The 25,469-nt window shown below is 34.2% G+C and overlaps 1 protein-coding gene across 1 annotated transcript in view; it reads left to right on the plus strand.

The window, feature by feature from the left end:
• Positions 1–343: 343 nt before the first annotated feature.
• Positions 344–25,469, plus strand: part of LOC148956355 (nucleolar pre-ribosomal-associated protein 1) — a 66,700-nt gene continuing 41,574 nt past the window's right edge. The window contains exons 1-5 of the mRNA XM_089106760.1: positions 344–389; positions 9,996–10,179; positions 15,600–15,748; positions 18,339–18,775; positions 22,683–22,853. Coding sequence (XP_088962886.1) covers positions 368–389; positions 9,996–10,179; positions 15,600–15,748; positions 18,339–18,775; positions 22,683–22,853 — 963 coding nt within the window. The 5' untranslated portion in view covers positions 344–367. The remainder of the gene's footprint in view (positions 390–9,995; positions 10,180–15,599; positions 15,749–18,338; positions 18,776–22,682; positions 22,854–25,469) is intronic.

Here is a 25,469-nt window from a genome sequence, read left to right on the forward strand (position 1 = left end):
TTAAGGTTCTATCACTTTTAGGGGGTCTTTCCCCCTTTTTTGAAAATCAGCCAAATTTTCTCAGGCGCGTAACTTTTGATTGGTAAAATTAAACTGGATAAAACTTATATATTTGAAATCAGAATTAAAATCTGATTCTTTTGATATATCTATTGGTATCAAAATTCCGTTTTTTAGAGATTCGGTCATCATTGAGCAGGGTCGCTCCTTACTCACAGTTCGTTAGCACGAACTGTTTGATTCTTTTTATCATTTGTTACTTTGGCATAAATTAAAAGTGAATTTTTTACTAAACAATTATTTTTATCAGCCTAAAACTTGGCAATCGAAGAGTGATTTTAGAAGTAATTTCAACACGAGGGCAGCAATGTCTGAGAATACTCTTGAAGGTATTATAAAATATTTTGAGCTGAAAATTTCTTAAGTGAGAGTAGCCTAGTGAATTGGTAACAATTTAGGTTATTTTCTATTCTGAACTAATCACTGCTAAGACAAAATCCCTACTGCGATATCTTCAGAAAATTTCCAGGGCAATCTATTGAATTTTCAGTTAGCCTACTTCTTATTGGGCTGCATCCCAGGTCTTTCCTTCAGCTCGGATACATAAAGCTCTAATTGAGGGTGTTCTTACTATATTGAAAAGTTTTAGCAATGAATCCAGGGCCAAAAACATACTGTGGGTGGGAAGGTATTGCCAAGCTTCCATGTAAACCCTCTTCTGATTTCTTGACCTTAAAAATTTGCTTAGCCTACTTGACAAGTCTATACCTATTGAAATTTTTACAAAACAACATTTTAATTTAATTTTCTGTCATCTTTTTCTCTCGTTTTAGTTCTGAAACTGCAATTCCTGTTAGGCTATTTGAGTAGCCTAGAATTTTAGGTAAATTTTTTGTTATTCATATTATTGACTTACAAATAAAGTAAACATACCACTCAATGCCTTTTCTTATGTTCCTTCCAAATATAATAATCACTTTTGTCAGAAATGAATTTTATCCCCACCCCTATATATACTAATTCAGGGTATATATTTGCACATTAGGGGGTAGGGATAAATGTTATTTCTGATGTAAATAAGAGGTAAGTTCAAAATTTTTCCCCACCCCCTAATATGCAAATATATACCCTGAATTGGTGTATATAGGAGGGGGGGGGTAAAATTCATTTCTGACAAAAATGATTATTATATTTGGAAAGAGCATAAAAAAGCATCAAGTAGTATGTTTACTTTATTCATAAGTCAAAAATATGAATAACAAAAAAATTACTGAATTTTAAGCCATTTAAATGGGTTTTTCTAAATTTAGAAAATGTATTTGCAGATGTTTAAAACCTTATAAAATGGGATTGAGCAAAGTTGTGAAACTAAAAACAGGTTTTCTTGTGCTTCATTTAAGCAGAAGATCTGTTTTACAAGATTTCACTTTCATAGCATGCATTTTTTTAAAGGTCATCAAAGGTGACAGTTCTCAAGAGAGAGGATTAGAGGTAGGTACTGTACTTCAAAACACCTTTCTGGGACATGCTTTAGTCTGTAGACCCATCCCTGAAAGTTTCATTTTCCTAACCTAACATCTTTCCAAGATAGCAAAATGTAGCCAAAGTAGAATTTCACCATTTTCTCCCTAAATTATATGATGTACCTCCCTTATATGATGTATCACATAATATGGAACCAATTCTGATTACAGATACTTTCGTTCTAAAGGAACTGACATCCCTCAAACTGAATAAATCTGCTGGCCCAGACGGCATTCACCCATGTATCCTACACAAATGTCATACAGTCTTGTGTCAACCTCTTTCCCTGCTGTTCAAATTATCATTAAATCTTTCTAGACTACCTCAGGATTGGAAAACTGCTCATGTTTTTCCTATATTTAAAAAAGGTAGAAAGGACCTTGCTGAAAATTATCAACCCATCAGCATGACTTCAGCAGTTGTTAAGGTTCTTGAAAGAATAATTAATTCTGTAGTTGTTAAACACCTTGAAGCAAATAATTTCTTGCATAGTTCAAAGCATAGTTTTCGTTCTGAAAGACCTGTTCACACCAATCTCCTGGAATCATATGATCACATTACCAATTTGCTTGATATTGGGGTGCCTGCTGACATGATTCTACTTGACTTTTCTAAAGGTTTTGATAAAGTGTGTAATAATCGACTTGCATGCAGTTAAGCTTGAAGACAAATCCCTGCTTTGGATCATTGGTTTTCTCTATTTTCAAAACCAACGTGTTCAGTTGTTTGATGACTCTGGAGATTGTATTCTTTCTTCCTCAATGTGTGTTCTAAGTGGAGTTCCTCAGGGAAGTGTCTTGGGTCCTACATTATTTAATATTTTCATCAATGATGCTCCTTCCATTATCAGTAGTAATTCAACTCTTTATGCAGATGACCTGAAGCTTCTCAGACCAGATTTGTCCTGTGAAGATCATGCCCTGCTACAAAATAATCTTCATCTGCTGGGTCAATGGGCTGAGGCCTGGCTTATTGAATTTAATCTTGGCAAGTGCCTTATCACTCACTTTGGGAAACAGAATCCATGCCCCTCTTATTTTTTCTTAGGTCACCCACTCTCCTCTGTTAATAATGAGCAAGATCTTGGTGTCACTATTGAAAACAAATTACAATTCAGCACACATGCTAAGAGATCTGCTGCAGGGGCTAGTTTAACCTTGGGTTTGATTAAGCATACCATCTCCACTTGTTCCTCTTAAGTCATCAGTCTTCTTTATAAGGGACTTGTGCATCCTAAGCTTGAAGTTGGAATGTAACTTGCCTCTTTATACTTAAAAAAAGATATAAAAGCTCTTGAAAATCCGCAGAAATGAGCCATTAAATTGACATCAGGTATGCAAGAGCTTTCCTATCCTGTAAGACTGTCAAATTGGAATCTCTCTACACTTGTATGCAAGAGAAATAGAGGGAATGCCATTTCAGTCTTTAAGTTATTGAGAACTAATGTTCTCCCAGCATTATTCCCTGCTGTTAGCACCAATTCAAGAACTAGAGGTCATTAACTGAAACTTGTCAAGCAGTCTACAACATCTAGAGTCCATATTCAATTCTTCTCAACATGTATTGTCAACAATTGGAACAAATTATCCAATGAAACTGTTAATGCTGGACCTATTTATGTATTTAAATGAAGGCTAGATATTGAATGGTCCTCGAGAGAGTGTAAATTCAATTGGGATGCTATCAAAGATGGAGCAGCACCTGGTCACCAGTGATTCTTGCATACAATTAATCATGATTCCAGAGCTATACAAGGAAATATTCTTAGATTGCTCCTAGCTGCAATTTAAGGTAAATTTGAGAAACAGATATAGGCCTAGCCTACAAAACTTTAAAACCTTATAAAAAAGGATTAAGCAAAGGTAGGCCTAGAATATTAAAAACACTTTCCTTCTGCCTCATTTGAGCAGTTGGCCTATTTCTCAAGGTTCTGGTTTTGTAACACTAAGATTACAGGGTAATATATCCAGTTCTTAGTCAGTTAATTCATAAAATTGTTATTAGTCTATACCACCTAGAAATTTTATTGTTTCAATTTTGAATTTGTCTGATTTTTAAAGAACAAGATTATAATTTAAGAATGGGATGCAGCCAACATGTTGGCTAGACATCTTCATTAACCAGCACCTACAGGATAATACCTAGTTCACTGGACAATGTGATTTAAGGTAATTTAAGACAATTTGTTTCATTATTTTAGCCATAAACAATGCTGAATATTTTAAATTCACTGACAGTTAATAATGGAGCCTAATCTTTGAAAATACTGTCCAATCTTGGATTCAGGATCTTATAGTTAGAACAAAGGGCATCTCAATAACAGGCAGACTCCAATCTTGGACAGATTTAGTCTAAGATATGTATTGCAAAGTACAATAACTTAAATTAAACAGGATAGGTAGTAGGTGTAACTTTTATTTAAATTTCAATATTGAGAAACAAAAGTTTTCCAAGAATAGAATATTGATAGCCTATCTTAATTACCCTAGTCAGCCAAACAATCAGCCAATCCCAGCTGTCTAAAGCTATACATGTCATGTCAAAGATTAGGAGCCTGTTGTCCATTCTTAGGAAAGATAAGTTTTAATCAATATATTCATTAGGCAACAGGGTTTTACCTATAGATAAAGATAGTTTGACCCTCAGTATAGTAATATTTACATTTATTTGGCATATTATGAAGTAAGAATTGTTTTCTGACTTTACACTGTCCGAATAATTCCCCCCCCCCCTAATATGCAAATATATAGCCCAAATTATATATTTCCCATCTATTACGTCAATTCTCTTTGTCTTTTCTCATGCTAAGTTGAAAGAAACTAGTTTACAGTGTATTAATGCATGAACAACTTGAGCAGTAGTGGGTATATCATACAAGTACCCAAGTAACTTTATCTTATTAAATAGACACTAAATTAAAGATAATTTTGAACTAAATGAAACTTAAGATTCACCTTACCTTAATCACCTTAATCCATTTGAGAGCTTTAAGGTCCTCCAGACCTGTAGGGCTAATTTATTCCTTTTTTATTTATTGGATAGAAGTAAATTTATCAATAAGACTATTGTGAGCATCTCAGCACTAGGCTATTGACACAAATAGAGGAAATTTAGACTTCTCTACTTATCAGTGTAGATACTCTTTTTTTTTGTCAAATGTTATAAATATGTAAATCTTGTGATTGGGAGAACAAACTTTGATTGAGGTAATATGGCAGTAATTTTTTAATTTAATAAATAAGTTTGAAAATAATTGCTCAAAAAATAAATTTTTGAGAAACTGGAAGAATACTGTAGATTTATTTGGAAGTGTAATAGGTGATGGAATAAAATGTTTCAGGATCTTAGGGCTTTATTTTATAAAATCTGTATTAGTTTAATATGGCTTTTAAATGTAGATAAGTATATTAGAGAACAATAATTCATAATAGACTGAATCAGAGCAAAATAAATGCTTTGTAAAGCAGAGTTGGGCAAGTAACATTTCAACCTTTGCATCAATCAACACACCTTGAAATCTCTAAGCATAGTTTTTGAACTTGTGTTTTAAAAGATAAGCTTCTGTCAATCACAAGTCCAAGGTACTTTATCATTTCTACCTGAGATATTGATAATAGATATTTTGAAGAAGTAACTTGGGTAATGCAAGGCAAACATTTGACTTTCTGCTGTAAATTATGAAATTAGTTTTTGATAAATTCAAAGCATTAAAATTTGATGAACATTTATCAAGAACATTAGAAAGTGCAATATCCAGTTTTGCAACCAACTCCTCAAGGGGGCCCTGGCAGAACATTTTCCAGAGGGGGGGGGGGTGCAAAAATAGCAGTGGTGGTATGGTGACAGGGAATATATTTTAGGATATTTTTTTCATAGTATTAAGTTTATTTTTGAGTAAATTTTAAACGACAAGGATTCCTGGCAAAGGGATCAATTTATTTAATCAATAGTATATTTAATTATTATGGATTTAATCTTAAAAGAAAATCAAACTCAAACCAAAATTAGAGAAAGATTTATTGCTTCCGTTGATTATAACAGATGTAGACTTGTCTTTATGCAATTTCCTAAGCCTTAGAATAGTTTAACAGAAGGAGTAGAGACACCCAAAAATCATCCTGCCTGCATAGACACCATGTTTTGATTTTCTAGCGGCCATGTAAAATCTACATCTTTCATGACAAGACAATTCTCCCCATCAAACTTAAATCCTTTATATATTCAGATATTAAAAAAATGAAATAGTGAAAGAAAAACAAAATTTAAAATTACTATCCAGGTGTCAAATTAACCCTTTTTATATTTATTGTTCTTTTCAACTAGATAAAATGAACAGGTTCAAAAAAATTTTGTCACAAGAAAATCTTCTCAAATAGTTTAAGATAAAAAGCTGGAAACAAAAAGTGACTTGACCAATATTTTCCAAAACTAAAAATGGAATTTTCATGCCAATTGCTACACTGGTAGTATTGGCTTTTTATGCTGATTCTAAATATATAAAATGCTTTCAGTTTATTGTTATGTACCAAAAATCTGAGAAAATTTGCCTAATTTCGAAAAACAGGAAAACACCCCCCAAAAAAGCAAGGAATCCTATTGAAAATCCCTTTATTAGCTACATCATATCAGAGAACCCTACCGTAGAGGTTTCAAGCTCCAATCTTCAAAAAGTGGAATTTTGCTTTTTTTCAGAAGAAACTTTATTGATGCATGTTTATTTTTTTCCCCACAGGTGATTGTATAAACCCAAAGGTCCAAGATAGTTGGGAGGGAGCTCATTCAAACATAAATTTAAAGATCTTTTTAAGTGACCATACAGATTGGGTCAGGGGAAAGTTTTGTTTTCTGCCGTTTTAGGACCAAACTACAACTTTACCCCAAAGAGGACAAATTTGCAATCAATTTAAATTCTGAGAAGCTAATTAATTTAAAAGTATCAATAACATTGATTTAAAAGTATCAATGATTTAAAAGTATCAAGTATCAGTACTGCCTAAAGGTGGCAGTACTGAATTCAACCAATCTATTTCGCTTTATTTGTAATGAAATCAGGTTATGTCTGGTGATCTTTATTTGTGTATCAGCTATAATGATGGGGGGGAGAGTGAGTCATTGTTTAGGTATGGGTAGGATAGATTCCTAAAAAAGTACATTTTAATGGACAAACTGCTTACTCTTCATGAGGCTTCAGATGTTGAAAGTGGTAGGGAGGAATAGGAATCAATTAAAATGTTTCTCTTTATGGCTAATGTGTCACATTCCCGCATCTATCAGCACAGGTGGAAAAGCCAAGGGAGGTCATCATCAGCCCTGCCAGGGAATTTTTTGGGGATGGCAAATACTGCTAGGTACTTAGTTTTCAGCAATTTTAAATGGTATTATTTTTCTTTTTCTATTTGTATGAAGTACTTAAATGTATTTAAACAAATATATGTAATGTATTTATCAATAAGAAAATCCTATTGTAGAGGTTGTGATGGCTTCAGTTAAATGTAGAAGATCAAGAGTCTTGCAGAATTTCCATCCACACAAACAGTAATACTCCTTTTCATCGAACCAAAATTCTTTAGTAGTAATATTAACAAGGACTTGTCACCAAAATTACTGTTCATTGCCAATTTTAAATATATTCAAAGTTTATCCAAAATTGAAATTGCAAATTTAAACATAGGATGGTACTAATCAATGTACAATTATTGATTTACACATTTTAAAAGCAATTAACAAGGGATTTATAGGGCCAGTACCTCAAATCATATCTTGGTTAGGCCTGGGTATGATTTGAAAAACAATCAGAAATTAAATACAAAATAACTTTTCAACTGAAAGCAAGGAACAGATTTGAAACCTATTTGAATAGATTATTCTTTATATGAAGGTGGCTGCCTCTCCTTAGTTTCTTACTCTTTACTGTGAAGTTTGGCTTTTTTCCAAATTTTTAAAGAAAATTTAAGTTATAAAATTTGCCCATTGTTTTATTTGTTATTGGGAAGTATGCATACATTTTTGGGTGGGGAGGAGAGGACGAATTTTCTGCTGGGAGGATTTTGCACAGGGAGAATTTTCCTTGGAGAAGGAAGTTTCCGGGGGTGAACTTTTCAGGGGAAATTTTACACTTGGTGATTTGCCAAAATTACTATATGAAATTCTGTATAATCTTGCTTTCTCTTTACAATTCAATTTTACGTGTGGAGATGCTAAGGGTGATTGTCCAGGATGAACTTTCACTAGAATTGAATTATCCAGATGATATTCCTGTGGGGAGGGGATTTTCCATGAAGGTGGAGTCAGGTATCCTGGTATTATTTAAAAAATTATCAGAAATTAAATAAAAAAAACGTTTTTTCAACTGAAAGTAAGGAGCAACATTAAAACTTAAAACGAACAAAAATTATTACATATATGAGGGGGTTTGCTCCTCCTCAACACTTTGCTCTTTGCGCCAAAGTTTGAATTCTGTCCCAATTCTTTAAAAACGACTCCTGAAACACTGGGATTGTTTAATTAGAATAATAAGTAACTTTTTTTAAAGCGCCAAAATACTGTAGCGTGAAGAGCGAGGTGTTGAGGAACAGGGCAACCCCTCTCATATACGTAATAATTTCTGTTCATTTTAAGTTCTAATGTTGCTCCTTACTTTCACTTGAATTTTTTTTTTTTTTTTTAATTTAATGAAGCTTAAAAAAATACATGTTTATAAATGCAATGGAAAAAGTATGTCAATTAAAGTAAAAGTGTATAAAAATGAAAAAAAGGAAGTAATTACAAAAAATACGCAAAATATTAGCCTACTTACAAAAACTAAGGTATAAACTCCCAGCTTTCAGTTCTGTTAAGCAATGCTGAAGCGTTGGACAGATATGTTTTAACAATATCAACAGTTTTGAACTTGGTTATCAAACACCAAAATATTTAATGCCTTTAGACTCAGTGTTTGTAAAAAAAAAAGTAATGCATTATCAAAGTAATTTGTTCAAAATAAAACTTTAAAACTAAGATTAAAAAAAAATCAAATGAAAATTTTTAATTTAATTTTGAATACCAAAAACCAATATATTTGACACCTTTATACTACATAATTGTAAAAAAAATTAAATCTTTTTCAAAGTGACAACTAGATAAATACAATCACTCCTGGAAAAAAATGATAATAAAACATGAAAAACGTAGCCGTTCAAGGGGAAAATACAGAAATTCCCAGCATTGCGTTCAGAAGAAACATTTCTGATTACAGTGTCTTCATATATCAGCTCATGGGTACTCTTGCAATGCAAGCAAAAGTTGGAAAAGGATCATAAAAAAGGTGTATTAAGGGCACATTGGTATGCCCAAGAGCTTTAAATTGATCCTCTAAACGTCTCTGCACAATATTGCAGTTGCCTACTGGTTTCACTGGTGTAATTTTTTTTAGGGGGAGGGGGGGTGGGAATTCCGCCCCCTAGATTTTTTCCCTTTAGATTTAGAAAATTACCTTGTTTTTGAGTATTTTCGTTAAAGTGTTCTTTTATGGTATTTCCATTGAGCAAATAAAAACAAAACAACTAGCCTATAAGTTGCCCCCCCTAGATAATGGAAAATATATTTTGCCCCTCCCCTCCCTTATCTAAATTTGAGGCAAATAGCCTAGTTCTGTTAGTAAGCAGATGATTTACGAAAGTTGTGAAGGGGAGCGGGAGGGGGAATATGTAAGATGGAGGATCAGGAACCTCAGTTTTGGGGTTTTTGACTATTATGATAATGATGTTACCCCTTTTATGCTCTTCAGACATTCCACTCTAGAAATGGCACCCAAAGTGCCATTTCTAGGGTCCTTATAGAGGCTGTTATCAAGTAAAATATACAAGAAGAGGGTAGATATAAAAAATGACTTTCAAATGAACCCTTAAACAGATCTCTATGGTGCTCCAGTACCCCACTTGTGACAGAGAAAAAAAGGGACACATCAGTGATTTCCATGCAATAAGTACCTTTTGTTGTTGCTGTTTTTTTGGGGGGTGGAGGTGGGCTATAACTTTCCTGTATGGGGTTTATGACCGTGGTGACTTCAAGGTGTAGCCTACTTTTGATTTTGATCTGACGCAGAAAATTTTTTAGGGTTTCAGGCCCTTCTTCGGAATTCTGACAAATCAGTTTTCAAAATAATTTTTTACTATTAGTTGAACTAACAGTTACCATCCCTGAACTAGCTACACATGGTAATTTTTCAAAATAAGTTTTTGAACTTCTGGATACTATGGCCATGATTTGCTTTTTAATATGTTGCAGCTCTTGGTCCCACTTTGATAATGGAAAAAAAACAACAAAATATTAGCCTAGTCTAGGATATGGAAATTTTCATCATATATATATTTTCGTGAAAAGGTAAAAGAATTATTGATGCAATTTCATTTGGATCATCCCGTACTGAACATCCAAGAATTTCATGATTATAAAAAAAAAAAAAAACTACTGCAGTATGATACTACTTTCAGATATCCAATTATTTTCTGACACAATTCAGCAAATAGAAGATGAGAATGAAGCTTTGGACTTTGTGGTCAGATTTGTCAACAATGGTGGATGCGGAAAAATTAACACATTGCTTGATAATAGCTCAAAGAAGAAAGGTTCTGAACTTGGCATAATTTTTTCCTCTCTTGAATCTATATTCACAAGGTAAGTTTTTAGAATTTACTATGAAATCAAACAATTTAATTTTTTTCAAGGTTTATTATTTATTATTAAAAAACAAGTTGAAATACGCACAACAACGTAAAATACAATTCCGTATTTTACGAGGTTTCTTTCTGGACTAACCTCGTACGTTTGAATGTATTCTTAGATCCAAGTTCATAACCCCTAAATGAACAGCATCCTTAGGAGCCAGGGCCCAAAGAAAACTATAATAAACATAATTATTATCTACATAACTTTATTTGAGAACTAAGTGAATTGCAATCTGTGAGCTTATAAGACTAAAAAATGGGCTCCTTAGGGGTGTAAGCCCAAAGGAAACTGGAAAAAAAAAATTACGATCTAACTAAATTTTTTTGAGAAGGGAATAGCTTGCAATATGAGAGCCCCCAAGACAAAAAAAATAACCTGCTTCTTTTTTATTTTTAGTGTAATTGAAAAAAAAGCTTGAAATGTTTGGATTTTCACCTTTGATTTTTTGTTAACCTTAAAAAAAAGTCGTTGTAAATCAAACAGTTCATGGTAATAAACTGTAAGTAAGGAGTGATGCGGTCAATAGTAATCGAAACTCTAACAAACAGGATCTTGATAACAACAGATACATCAAAAGAATCGAATTTTAATGCTTATTCAAAATATGTAAAATTCATCAAGTTTAATTGTACCCAGTGTAGAGAAATTTATCCAGTAGGTTCATCCTGAAAAATATTTGTCTACTACAGACTCGACGCGCATAAAAGCTCCTTCCATATTCTCTACCATCAACAATCCAGTGTATATTTCTCAGTAGCTCGAACAACTTTGAATAATGGTGCGAATTTGTATTGTTCATGATTGTGAAAGCAGAAAAAAAGGGATGAGCCAGCGAAGTGGTTTGCTTGCCACTTTCCCATCTCACAGGTATGACTTATGACTTGACTGAGTAGTCTATCCAGGATTCCTGAAAGGGGTGTTTGGATTAAATTTGAGCAAATACGAAAATTTGTTGTGCTAACTTCTAATCAACTCTCTAACAGGGGAATAGTCGGGATTTCATAAATAGTGGGAGAGGGATCGCTGAAGTGGCAGGACTATTTGAAATTTGCCACAAAATGTTTTACCACAAAGGGACAACCAAATAGTTTTAGCACAGATTATCTTTTAGGTTTGACAATAATCTGTGGTTTTAGATAGTAATATTGCGCCATGGAGCGTCAAAACTTTTTTCTTCTTGGTAAGGAAGAATGTTCTCTTGAATTTTTCCTCTTTTGTACTCTTTTTTGGGCAATAAAGATGTCATTCGAAATTTTACTTAGGACCTTTGTTTTTCTTCTAATAACTGGTGGAATAGCCCTATCGAGGAAGATACCAAAGGTCTGTTAAGAATTGTTTGTTGTGAAATTCTTAGTGAGTTTTCAGAAAATTGAAGGACAACAAAAGAATTGTATTTGTATTATAAGAAGAATACAAAGTAATGCTTGTGTGAATATTCTGCCACGAACTTGCAAATTACGTAAAACGTCTCATCAAAAAGCATTTGACTCATTAAATTAACCCTCACGATTCTATTCATTGTCTATCCAGTTTCGGGTCACATGCAAGTTTGGTATAAAACTTGTAATGTTTCAGAATTGCATTAAGATAATTTAAAATTATTTAATCATTCTAGTTACCAAGTTTTTTGTCAGTTTCTAATCAAACTTTGTTTTGTCCAGGGCATTTTTGGAGCCATAGAGAGGAGGGTATGGCCCCTCACTAGATCTACTAGTGGCCTTGCTGGCATAATTTACTGTAGCTTAATTATTTAGCTTTAATGTGACATAGCACAAGACTTTTGCAAATGTCAAAACAAATTATTTTAGCCATGTGCATGTCTAGGATTTTATTTTTTGGAGAAAGGGAGGGGGTTTATTTTTTTATTTATTTTTATCTCCTTAATGAGCTCCACATTACTACAGAAAACAAAAGTTAAACCAATATCTATAAACATATGTGAAAAAAGGAAGTGACTAAATTTAATTTAGCTCGAGTTTGCATTCATGCCGACCACATAATTTCTCTTTGAGAACAAATTGATAAAACTATGGAACCGAAAGATCAATGCAAAGCGCCAAATTTCCTATTCAAATGTCATCAAGCTATGGTATTGTTCAAATAAAACTCATTTTTACCTTGATTATCCTTATAAATTCATTCTTTGTCTGTCTTTCCATTCTCAAAGCAATGTTGTCTTCACCTTTTGCATTATACAGCCAGATCAATCATTTCCCTTTTCCTTTCATCTCTTCAACGTATTCTTGTATTCTTCCTTATCCCCTTGACGCTCGATTCGTCTTATTTCTTTTCCTGCTCTCCAGGCTGTGAATACCGATGCCACACGCGTGCCTACCAAGGGAAAATTTAATGTTGCTTATGTTTCTTCTGGTTTATAGGCTCTCCGGAGGAGTAGCATCCTGGTCCGGCTTGTCTAATGGTTGAGATAGGAGATCTTACTGTATAAATTTTTTCTATAATGATCATACCCATCAAAAGTTAAGAGCCTGAGAAAATTTGCCCAATTTTGAAAAAGGGGGAAAACGCCCACACAACATCAATAATGAAAATCACTCCATCAGATTCAGCATACCAGAGAACCCTAGTGTAGAGGTTTCAAGCTCCTATGTACAAAAAATTGGAATTTTGCATTTTTGTCAGAAGAAAGATCACAGATGCGGGTTTATTTTTTTACATCTTTTTTCTCAGGGGTGATCATATCGAACCAGTGATTGTAGAAGATCGAGAGAGGGCTCATTCGATCGGAAATCAACAGTTCTAGTGTACTTTTTAAGTGCAAAAATATTGAGGGTAGATAGCCCCTCTCCCACGCTCAGTTTTTTCCCAAAGTCCCCGATCAAAATTTTGAGATAGCCATTTTGTTCAGCACAGTAGTAAAGTCTAATAATCATGTCTTTGAGGATGATTTACCCCCCCCCCCCCAGTCCCGGGGAAAGGGCGGTAAGCTATGAACTTGGCCGAAAAAAAGCCTCAAAATTATGTCTTTGAAAAACAAGATGCTACTGCACCAGAAGCAAGCATGCACAATTATAGGAATGACACATTTAAAAGCAGAGACTTCATGGGTATGAGGGGTGACTCAGAATCCCCTGATGTGAAATGAAAAGATAAATTGTTTAATTTTTGTTTGTATTTTCAGTACAATCCTTGACTAGTAATCCCAAATCACATCGATTCAACTGGATCTCCACTGCTCTTAATGCACTTTTGGGTCCACTACTATCAGCTTCATTACCATTTCCTGGATTGTTCTGACTTTGGCATGGGTGGTGTGTCGTGAAGCATTGTTATGATGCTTGGAGATTTGCATTCGGAGATGGGATTTGCTTGGAGAGTGGTAACAGTTGGCCCAATCCTTATGCACTTCTGAGATGACTGTCTAAATAATGCAGAAAGCTCAGAACAGACAACTCAACGCACTAAATTAATTCAGACAACTCAGGCTTGGAAGCTGAAAGCAATGAGCCCAAGATAGTAAATTTAATCTAGTCAATAAAAAACAGGGCACCCAACAACAACAAAAATATCATCGACCATTCTGCTCAGATGATTTTACTTATTACAGGAACTTGAAAGTCAAGAGTTGTAATTCCAATAGAATGAAATGCACTATAAATCAGCAAAAATCTTTTCTCAGAGAGAAACAGAAACTAGTATATCATAAAAAATCTGTGTTTTGTGCAATACGTATGTTTCCAAACCTCGTAGCAGTCTTCCCAATATACAATATTCTCTATTAGATTCATTTGGCTATAATGCTCTTCTGGGCCTCCAATGTCCATGAATTAATAGATATGTTTCCCTATAGAAGAAGGGAAAGGATTATAACAGAGCATCTTTCAGAGTTTGGCATGAGTGAAACTGTAAACCTTGTCTTCTTCAAATCCCTGTAAATAACTGAACATTTTGGTTGTTATTCTCCAAAACTTCATTTTGACACAATTTAAACTGTTCATAATGCTAGTTGGATTAAAAACTTGGCTGCCTCAAAGTACTGTTTACCTTTCATTGTTAAAAGATGCTTTTAAATTGCAAATGTAAGAAAAAAACATGCGTTTTAACAGTAAATTTCAAAATTCCCTGCTCTAAATTGTTGATTATTGGAATCCTCTAGAAGTTTCCTGATTTTAAGCCGTTCCCTTTTTTATACTGGCATAGCGTAATAATAAAGGACTATTAAACTTTATGAAAGCCTAGGTGCCAAATAAAAATATTGTGTTCTCTCATTTATTATTTCCGAACTGTGTTTCAATTCTTCTGACTCAATTAAACTGTTATTTCTGAGACAATGTTACCGTGAATGTTAAAAATTTGTGAATGTCGACATTCACCGGTGAATGTCCGAAATACCTTTTTTCTCCTTGGATTTAGTCAGCGTTGCCAGTCAACTTTTTCCATTTAATGCAAGGTTTGACGATGACAGGTTAGGTTTGGTTAGATTAGCTTAGGTTAGGTTTATAATCCATTAATGATATTTATAACTAAATTTAACCTAGTCCAACCTAAACTAAGCATAATCTAACCTAACTTTAACTTTTACCGTCATAGCTTGCATAAGACTGAAAGAGCTGATTCGAAAAGCTAATTGAATCCAAGCAGAGAAAAAGGAATTTCGGTGAATGGTTCACTGGTGAATATCGATATTAACCAGATTTCGGGCATTCACGGTAACAACAATCCAAATCCAGTTAACTTAACCAAATAATTAAAACAGGATTTCCTCAACGTACGCATCAATATCACGCCATCGACCCAGCTTGGCCCACAAAGCTCTGCATGGCATTGAGCATAGAAACATCGCCATAAACTCAAAACAGGAAATGTAATTCAGACAACTCAAAAACGTCCTTATCTCTTTGAACTATTTTCTGGTTATGAAATAACTCATTCAACTGAGCACAATGTACATTTCCAACCTAGCATTTAATACACAATACTGATAGCTCAACACAGGCAACTAAATAAACCAGCTAATCAATGGAGGTATCACAATATGGAGAACTCAATCTAGGGAAATTCAACACGAGGGGTTCGACACACCAAAAACTCAACCCACCTAACTTGCCAAAGTTCTGTTCAGCAAAGAGCTATTTGAATCACTGTCAATTAACTAAGGCAATTCAACATATCAAATGTCAGCAATTCCTGAAAAGCATTAAAAAGGAATATTAGAAACATTATTCATCATAATCAGAAAAACACATTGTTTTACTCGAATACCTTATGTTTCCTTTCTTCTTTAGCTTTAACCGTATTTTCTCTTATGTTCTTCCTATTTCTTATTTCCATTTCTTCTTTTTGTTGTGTTGAGAAAAAAGTGTTCAATTTTCATCAGATGTTTTTTGTTTTATTAATTTGTATCATTTTAGGGCAAGTTCCATACAGTCAAATAGATTACTTGGAGATGTTATAAGAACGGCGCAAAATCTTATCAGGAATCACTTGCGGCTTATCTATATGTCCTTGTCTCCTTCTGGCAGTGCGCTTCAAGTCAAAACAACCCTTCGAGTGTTGACAGGTATGAGGAAAAAACACTACTTCTTGAGAAATGAGTTGATTTTCAGAGAAATAAAAGAATTAGGTGATGTGTTCATGTTATATTACTGAGCTGAAACTAATGGAAAGTCTTGTACCTCCAAGTCCAAGAACTCTTAGAAATTAATTTTTTAATTTGTTTTAATCAATTTTCTATTTTTTTTTATTAATCGGGAAAGTGCAATGTATCTTTATATTATGTTTATGCCGCTGGGCAGAAACGCGTTTGCTATTGTCAGAGTTTAATGGTAGTTTTAGATATGTTTTTAGAATAGCTATCCTTATTGAAAAAGTAAACAAGTGTTTATCTTTTTTCGTTTTATTTTTCGTGGCATATATCAAGGCTTACACAGCATTTTATTAATATGAATGTAGGGACCTTTTTATTGAGTCTTTTCTCTTTTTTTATCTATTGAAAACAAACTATTCCTTTTTTTTGGGAGGGGGTGGGGGGGGGGTTAATATTGAATGCAAAACCTCTTATGATTATATTTTTGTTTGTATTTTATCATAAATCTGTCCGGCAAATGCCAAGACTTATAGTTTTTAACGAATAATTTGGTAACAAAAGCGACGAATTATCCTCCAGTAAAAAAAAAATAATAAATAAAAATACGGTAATCGTATTTTAAAAAAAAAACACTTACACCCAGACATTTAAAGCATTTATTCTGAAAATTTACGGTTATGCTAGAAAAATCATGAAAATATAGGAAAAGCTTATCTCTCTGGAGAGTCGAAATTTAGTTTCCAAATTTCGTAGAATATAACCTCTATATAAAAGGCTGCTTCTATCCTTCTGCCATTAACAGAAACTGCATTTGCGATTAAAGTTTGGGTTTTCATTTTGGGAGAAGGGTAATACAACCTGTTTCCATGCAGTTTAAGTTTTTGCTATGAAAATGTACATAACATTTTTACACATAAGCAAGTTAACGAACAACAGCTCATAATCGAGCAGCTCGCGCAGGAACTTTTGGGAACCTGGGTGCCAAACCCCTGCAATTGATCCAACATCATTTTGACTTGGGAACCATGTCGGTCTTTTATAAATACATGCATTTTCCTCCATCAGAGGAGTTATCCAAGCTTGTTCCTGAAAGAACAGGGTCTTTAAGGGCACTCGCCAAACCACAGCCCGGCAGGACTACCTTGAGCAGGGTACAACCCTTCAGGAATACCTAAAAATGAGGTCCGCCCGACGATTCATCGTCACCCGGAATAGCCTTCCTGTACAGGTAATCCGTGAAAATCCCACGCTTCAAACATTCAAGCAAAGATACAACAAAATAAATACATCAAAGCTGAAAATAAAATAAATAAATTACCATGACTGACAGCATATCATCATTGTTGATGAATCTATGTCATAATAATAATAAAAAAGAGATAATAGGTATCGTTTAGGCTATTGAGTTAACCACTTTTTTTAACGTGAAAATCCATAAAATCATCATACTTATCGTAAACTACTACACAAGTAAAATGCGGAATGGAGATCAAGTTCTGATAATTCTAATGCATGAATTGCTTTCTAGGAAAATTTTATTTATTTACTTTGAAAATTTACCAGTTATTCGTTCAGAAATTACATATTGTTACTACTATATTTACGTTTTCATAACATAACATAAACTTACATAACATAAAGTGGTATGTAAAGTTCGAGTCTACTTGGATCTGCTTACGTTTTGGACAGAGTTTGCTCCGTAAGATTGTAAAACGTAACCTAAAGTTTTCAGTTATGCTAGTGAGAAAGGTTCTGGAGCGTTAAGTTCGAATACTAGCCTTTGAATACGTCTAGAAAAAGAAGAGGATACAAAATTCTAGGATTCCCGTTCCAAAAATCTGTATCAGTCGCTGAAATAGTCTGCTATGGTCTGTGAAAATTATTTGGCTGTATATTTCTTGAGAGACAAAATCTCACATTTCTAGACACAAGAACGGTTTCATATATTTTCAGGAAAGAAAAATTTAACTGTATTCAATAAAATAAGTCTTAAAAAGCCTTTAGTGTTCCGAAGGTTTTGTGCTTGTCTAGGGCGGCTATATCTAGGGGTCTATTCCTATGATTTTTCGAACTATGATTTTTCTCTTTCTAATGGTTGTATTTTACATCAACTTTTTAATTTCATTTCCATGCAGGATGTTTCCTTAAAGGGTCGAAAAAAATATTTATTGACAAACACGTTTTATGAAAAGGACAGCAGTACAGCACTTCACTTATTTTTTTACTTATGATTTAAGTAATAAGAAGCTTTGTCGCTGTCAGCAGTCAGGATACATGGGGCACAGTTGACATCAAACTCACAAATAATTGACAGAAACGTATTCTGATACTCTGAGAAAACATAACATTTACCTGATTTACCTGCTCAAGTAAACATAATTTTGCACAAATAATATGAAATATACTCTGGCATATATTTCTTTAAATTTCTATATTTTGTTTTGAAATATATCTTAAAAATGTCTTCTGGGTTACGCATAATCTGGGTTATATGCTGTTCGCATAGTAACCTTTGTTCAATTCTTATTATTAACGATTTTAATTTTGTTCTTCTATTTTGAAGCTATGGTATCGATTAATTCATCAATTGCAAGAGAAATAGCAACCGCTTTTAATTTTGAGGATCCTGTTATTGGCTACGTTTTGGAACGACGATCTCTCACAAACATGCCTGATTGTCGGACTCGATATATTCAATTTATAATCTCCTTCTTTCTTGATGAGGACACTTCAATTTTGAGATCACTTCTAGATAGGAAACAAGTAATCCAAAGCATTTTGCCTGGTCTTATATATGATGACGTTGACACAGTTCAACTGTTTCTACTTGCCTTAATTGAGAAAGTTGTACAATCGAGTGCTATCAGTAAGACACAGAAAGTAAAAGTTTTCAATCAAAGCTCTTTGGATTTTATTATGAAACTGTATCATTGGGAAGGACCAGAGAAGTTCAAGAATAAAACTACCAAAGATAAAAAGAAAAAGTCAAAGGAGGAAGACGTAAGTGATATTTCTCATTTCCTATCTTTATTCGTCGCGTTTTTTAATTTGATGCTTTCAACTGAGAAAGTATTAACTTGTCTATTTATTTTTAATGGTAGAAGTATTTATAATATGTAAAAACAGTTTGTGAATACCGCCAATTGATTTGATGTAAAATAGAATAAGAAAAAAAGAAAAGGAAATTGAATAAAGGTTGAAATGGAGGATGGGGATAAATACCCAATAAAATGCACGCTAAAATATGACTTAGTAATCTTTGAGCAAAGCTGCCATTGACAACAAATCGCAGTGCCAATTCGTCTGAAACCAACATAGCAGCGCACCCTCTTCTCCATCCAACTGGTTCCAAAGCTTTACTCTCTACCCCTTTCTATGAAGTTCCAAATTTCGTCAAATCTTTCCTTAATTTATCGTTACCTTGTTTCATGGTGTCCTGCTTTCGTTTGGCCCAAACTGGATTTGGTAGTTTATCATGCTTCATCCCTTTTTTCATTATTTCTTTCAGCCCTTTCTTTTTTTCTTTCATCCCCTTCTTTCTCTCATTATTTTTTTATTTCTTTTCATTTCTATCTTTCTTCATCATCATCAACCTGAAAAAGGAAATTAAATCACATTTTTATACAGCTTAGGGATGGAAATTTAGTTATTCTAATAATTAGTTAAAATTATCTTTGTCAATTCCTCTACAAACATCTTGCCTATCCGCCTCAACTTCTTGATTCTCTACTTTTACAACTGCACTGCATCCACCTTCTTTACTAACAATGCTGTTTAGGTAAGTTAAACTATCCATTTTGTCAATGTTCCCATTACCAAACGCTCCCTCTTCCTTTTCGTTTATTCCTAATTTAAGGCACTTAGTTCTCTTAACATAAATTTTCAATATCACGAACCCTCATAATCTCCAAAATTCATTCATTCTGCTAAAAATACAAACAACAAAAACCAAAAAACAAAAACCAAAAAAAAAAACAAAATAACAACAAAAACTCAAACCATCTGTGTAAGGCTAGAATAGTTTTACCTTCCCGTTTGATACCAATGTCCTCCCATAGACTTTGCTGTGCTCCTTGGGCCAAAGTGTAATTACATTCAATTTTCACTTTTCTCGTAAAGAGAAGACTAAAGTCTTCCAAAAACCACTAGGTACTTCCCCTTTATGAAAGATCACTAACATAATTTTCATTATGTTATTTCTTTCTTTGTACCCTCAGTCATATATGCTTATTTACTGTTCAAACAGTACATGAAACCTTAATATTTTTCAATCCTTCAAATGTTCTAAATCCTGCTTACAAATTTTTCTTGATTTCTAAACTACAAAAAAAATTTATCTCACTATTTTCTATACCGTTTCCTACAATTTTATCACGGCTACATGCAGTTTTGATTCCTTGCGGCGGAATACTAGTTACGTTTTTAGGAGATAATAATCGGAGCTCGATTTGGACCCTATATTAGAATGTATAAAGATACGGGGATCTGACATCATGCATCTCCACCATTTCGATATAAAAAAAAAGTCTAGCTGGGATTTAACAAGTCCGTCGTACTTCCATGTTATACTATCGATGGATATGCGCTGGAAGAGAGTGTTTGTAGTTGCAAGATTATTCTGAATAACGAACTCAAGCAGGGCTATATCATTAGGGCAGCGTTTACCATACCCGCGCCCTCCATGCGCTCCTATAGGGAGCTTGGAACTATCCATCTTCTGGCTATTTTTGGCTTTGAAGTGGCTATCTATAATGATAACATTTTAAAGCAGGATCCTTTGTTGAGTTCTTTGCAAAGAACCATAGAAACTCCGTTTTACTTCCTCTGGATCTTCACTAGTTGGGATGTAGACCTTTACGATAGTGATTTTTGTGAGCTTGGCTTTAAACCTGACATGAGCAATGTGTTTAGATAGCATGGCTCATGATCAATGATGCAATTAGCTGATTTGAGTGATTGAAAAAATCGAACCAAAACCGCCAATAAAGCCGCTATTGTATAATGAGGACCGTTTCCAAATCTGGAGTATCAGTACGCGTCATGTCTTGGCCGTTTATTCGTGTTTAGGAAACTCAAAGGATATCCAAATCATATTTATAAATCTCTTCAGCTGCGAAAGCTTACTTCAATGGGAGTGCGATTCAACAAAGATTCCAGTGTTCAATATTCAGGACTTGTCTTGGCAATAAGTTGTCAGCTATTCGAAGGGTCGCCATCAGCCTCGACATCTCACTTATAGCCAGGTATGCCTTAGCCACACTTTCATCCATAATATTTGATATTCCAATGATTCCCAAAAGTTTCTTGGACCACACACCAACTTTGTGCATTTGATCAAACAGTTTGAAGATCAATATATGAATCTGCTTCAACCAAGGTGAAACTCAAACAACTATCTACTACGATTTTTCGCAGGGGAGGGGGGGCTGTAGGGTTGTTCGGGGTAGGTGGTTTGGTCCTCCCATGTCACACATAGAAAATTTATAATTGGTTTTGCAAATTCTGCAGTCAGGACTTTGATAATTTATGCTTTGAGTAAGTACCTAGTTCATTTTTGCCTAAGTATGTACTCACATTGTGTTGTACCGACTCAGGAATTGTCGGGTTTTTGGGCAGATTCAGAACTTAGCTTGTTTATCAGTATAAATGAGCTATTTATTGTTTTTCAGTATTAATCGTTTATCAGGAACCGTTTTGGTGCTTTTTTTGTGCCACGTCATCGAAATTGAGTAGCTTGAACTTCAGTTGTTCTCGCTTCCACTTAGAACCTATCTTGTTTTTACACCGAGTTAGGCCGCAGCTTAGACTCGTTTCTCGACACTGAGATTGAGAATCCTTTTATGACTCCTTTTTGAGTAACTTGTAATATCCCCACTTTTCTGCTAACAAGTTGGGGGAGGGGAGGGGTGAAAGGTTTGCAGAACCAATTGTTAGCTCTAATCATAAATATTTTAGTTTATTTGTTTGCATGACTCCGTTTTTAATAAAGTGTAAAAGGCTCACCTTTTCTACTATTAAATTAACTAAAAAGTCCAGATCAAAGTCCTTCAAGATGAATGCTAGGATAATAAGGACTCATTTAAGTGTACTCGCTATACATAATAAAATAAAAGTTTTCTAAATCCGGCGTAAGAAGAATATACTTATGTTTTCAACCTTTTTATGAAAAACAATGCAGGCTAAAATCCAAGTTTTATGTAAAAAAAAAATGGTACAGAACTTCTTTGAATTATCATAGTTGAGCTAAAGTAAGGATATAAACTACCTTTTTTCAATAATTTGGAAATGAAATTTTCATCAAATAGATCTACCCATTTTGAGACCGAAATGTTTGAATTTTCTAACGATCCTTTCTGGATTTCAACGAATAAAAATAAGAACCATATTGGCTGCAAATGAAGATCACACGTAAGAATAATATTAAAAAAAAAGAAGGTATAAATCAATGAATCTTTCACTTCAGTTAAAAAAAACAAAGAAGTTAAATAATGGAATACAAAAAGTAGTGAAACGAGAAGAAAAGAAAATCAACAGCAACTTAAAGACAAAAATGAAAAAGTAGGAAAACCTACTTTTTTTGCTTAGAAATAAACAAAACATTGAAAATTGTAAAATAACAAAATAAAAATCTACTAGAAACTCGTGGAAAATAGCTACGAAAGAGCTATTTTTCTAGTTCAAGGAAGACGTTGAATGGCCCCAGGGATTGCTGGCAGTAGTGAAAGGCTCATACAAGCTACACGGACATTGCGTCTCCACTACGGAAGACCCAACAAATACTTTAACTATTAAAAAATTAAAAGATATGATGCCATTTGTATCTCTAAAAAGCCAATTATATTAAAATGCTAATGCAGGAGGGGTAAAAAAATTATCTTACGCTCTATCTTCCGTATATCTCTTTTAGGATGCAGAACCAAGTGATGAGTGGAAAGAAAGTCGTGAAGCTGTTGCCGAAACTGTTCACGAGCTATTGGTTAAACTTTGCTCCTCTCATAAACATGGAATTGCCTTTTGCGACTACTCTCTTGGTACTAGTGGAAGAAACTTCAACCCACTGTGTTGGCATTTGGTTCAAGTAAGTGACAACAGTGTCCCATTGTTTTAATGTTTTTAATCCAGTCTTTAATGTTTGCAATCCTTTTTTTCCGGGAGACGGACAAGTGGTGTTTTACAATTATAAATGAGTAATCATGCTTTATTACAAAAAGACCTTAAATAGCTACGCATGCGATGAGCTGAATTTGCATGTCGAGTCAGCAACGTAAATATGAAAAAAAGAAAACGGGAGGGAAATAGAATGTAAAATATAACCAAAGAGGGCCAGAAAGCACAAAATTGTATTCAGTTAAAGTAAAATTGATGGGAGCGCAGGAAAAACTTTATTTACTATGTAGATCCAAGGTCAAGTTAATTAAATATCCATAGTGCCTTTGAGTGATGGTGTAAGCTGAAGACTACACTGGGTCATATTTTGCTTTCGAACTGAATGTTTTCAGTATCTTGCTATCTTTACATTATCGATAGATTGGCACAGTAACAGCTCTTGTGCCTGTACTTTCCATAAAACAGTGTACTTTGTACCTTTGAGGTACTTCCTATATTGAATAAAAAATAAGTTTACAAATGAAAGTAACGAGTGACGATCAAAGCTTAAACGAACAGAAATTGTCTTGTACCAGAGGGGTGACCCCATTTTCAAAAAGCATATTTTTATTCTTGAGTTTTGCTGCTGCGTTACTGGAAGCATGTCTGAGTTCAAGAAATATAGGATTTTGAAATTTTGAAGTGAAAAGTGAATTTTTTAAAGCAAATGCGCCTTAGTAAGCCCTTCCGTTTATGGAAAAAAGCTATCATCCTTCTCAGAAGCCATATTGCGCAATTCACCCTCAATTAGTCAGACACCATTTGGTGAAAAATTCAACAATAATTTGTTAGAGTGCCATCTTACCTTCATGTCTCAGGGACGAATTTCTAGTTTAGTTGATTGATCCTTTCAAAAGTTAAACTGCAAATACTGTTTTAAGTAGGTCAATTTTGTTTTTTTGGCACCTTGCACATTGTTTTGCTAAGCTGTAATTATAATAACAGAAAATTTTTCGCTTGTTCTCTAAATTTTTTCATCAATCTAGAATCGTAAAAAATTGCGCTATTTACCCTTTTCTTTAATGCTCTTTGTCCTGATGGATTTCTCAGTCGAATTGTGAGGGGGCGAGAGGGTAATCCGGATATTTTTTTTTCGAGTTGAAACGAACGGTGTACGGTTCTACCCTACATGGGCAAGAGTAGATGATTGCTTTATTTCTTTGCTTACGACCATGAATGTTAAATTAATTTTAAATCTCAGTTCACGAATTACTTCCCATATTCAGTTAGTAAAGAGACTGACTGTGAAAAACGTCTACTTGACCACTTCTAGTGACGTGGATTTGCTCCCGTCCAAAGTGACGGACTTATTCAAGATCAGTTCAAGTCAGGTATATGCAGCAGCCTAATTGACAAAATTTGCCGGTTTCGTGCCAATGATAATATTTCTACTCCTGGAGGATCAACTAACCCCAGTCCTGCTCTCGGGCCATCAACCATCAATCTGCAAGGTCAGTTTGCAAGAATAACCTCAGAAATGATTAGACCTTTTCCGCTTATAGGACATGTCTACGCAAGCTCTCATAAGCGCGGCAAAGCAGGCAGAACCAGGATACTCACTGACACTAGAGAAAACGAAGGAATTGAAGCAAAAAAGCATGGAAAGGGAGAGAAAAACAACCTAAGGAGACGGCCATCCATCTGATGAATCATTACATCTGGGAGAAAATACAATAATGGTGACCTGCTGTTCAGTCCACCTTCCTTGTCAGTTAGAGATTACATCCTTGTCAAGTTCCAGCTTAAGAAGTCAACCCGCTGCTGTATTGGGTTAGTGCAGGACATTACTGAAGGTGAAGCTACGATCAGTTTCATGTGCAAGAAGAGTAAAAGGTTTTTCCTCCCGAGGCAGAAGCTGTTGCAAGTGTGGATTTTCCTGATATTCTCAAAAGTTTGCCAAAACTATTTTCCTGTGGAGGAATCAGCAGAGTGCCTCAAAGCTTTCTCTAGGAATTTGATTTTTCACAACACAATATGTCTTAATCAAGCAATCTTATAATTTTGTAATTTTGTACAACTGTATTCAAAGTAAAAAAAAACTGTTTTACGGATGAATTTACTGTTTGTACATGACTGCTGGTAGATTTTTGGCATTTTTTTAAGCTTTTCCGGTTCAAGCCTCAGCGTGTCTGAACTAACCCCACTAGGTGGGGTTGGTTCGTACACTTTGACTAAAATTATAAATGTAGATTTTGAGATAATTCTAAGAACAAAAAATCTAAAAAAAATCTCAGCATTCCTTATTTTGAGAGGTATCTAGAGAACATCGAATTTTGGGTTTCCATTCGTAAACAAATGAGATATTTGTGATCGGTGAATTTCGTCCAGTTCAACCCTGACCTCCCTACTAAAAGTTATCGGTATCATTTCCCCCCCCCCTTTCTAAAATCAGGACAATTTTCTTAGGCTCACAATTTTTGATGGGCAACATTAAACTTAATAAATTTTATATATTTGGAATCATTTATATAAAGCTCGATAGTAGTAATTGTAGCAGTAGCAGTAGTAGTAGCAGTAATTTTAGTAGTAGCCCTGAAAGTTTCAACTT

This window comes from Artemia sp. Qi Xiang Cuo, chromosome 1 (assembly GCF_049724085.1).
Source record: "Artemia sp. Qi Xiang Cuo chromosome 1, ASM4972408v1, whole genome shotgun sequence".
Classification (NCBI taxonomy): Eukaryota; Metazoa; Arthropoda; class Branchiopoda; order Anostraca; family Artemiidae; genus Artemia; species Artemia sp. Qi Xiang Cuo.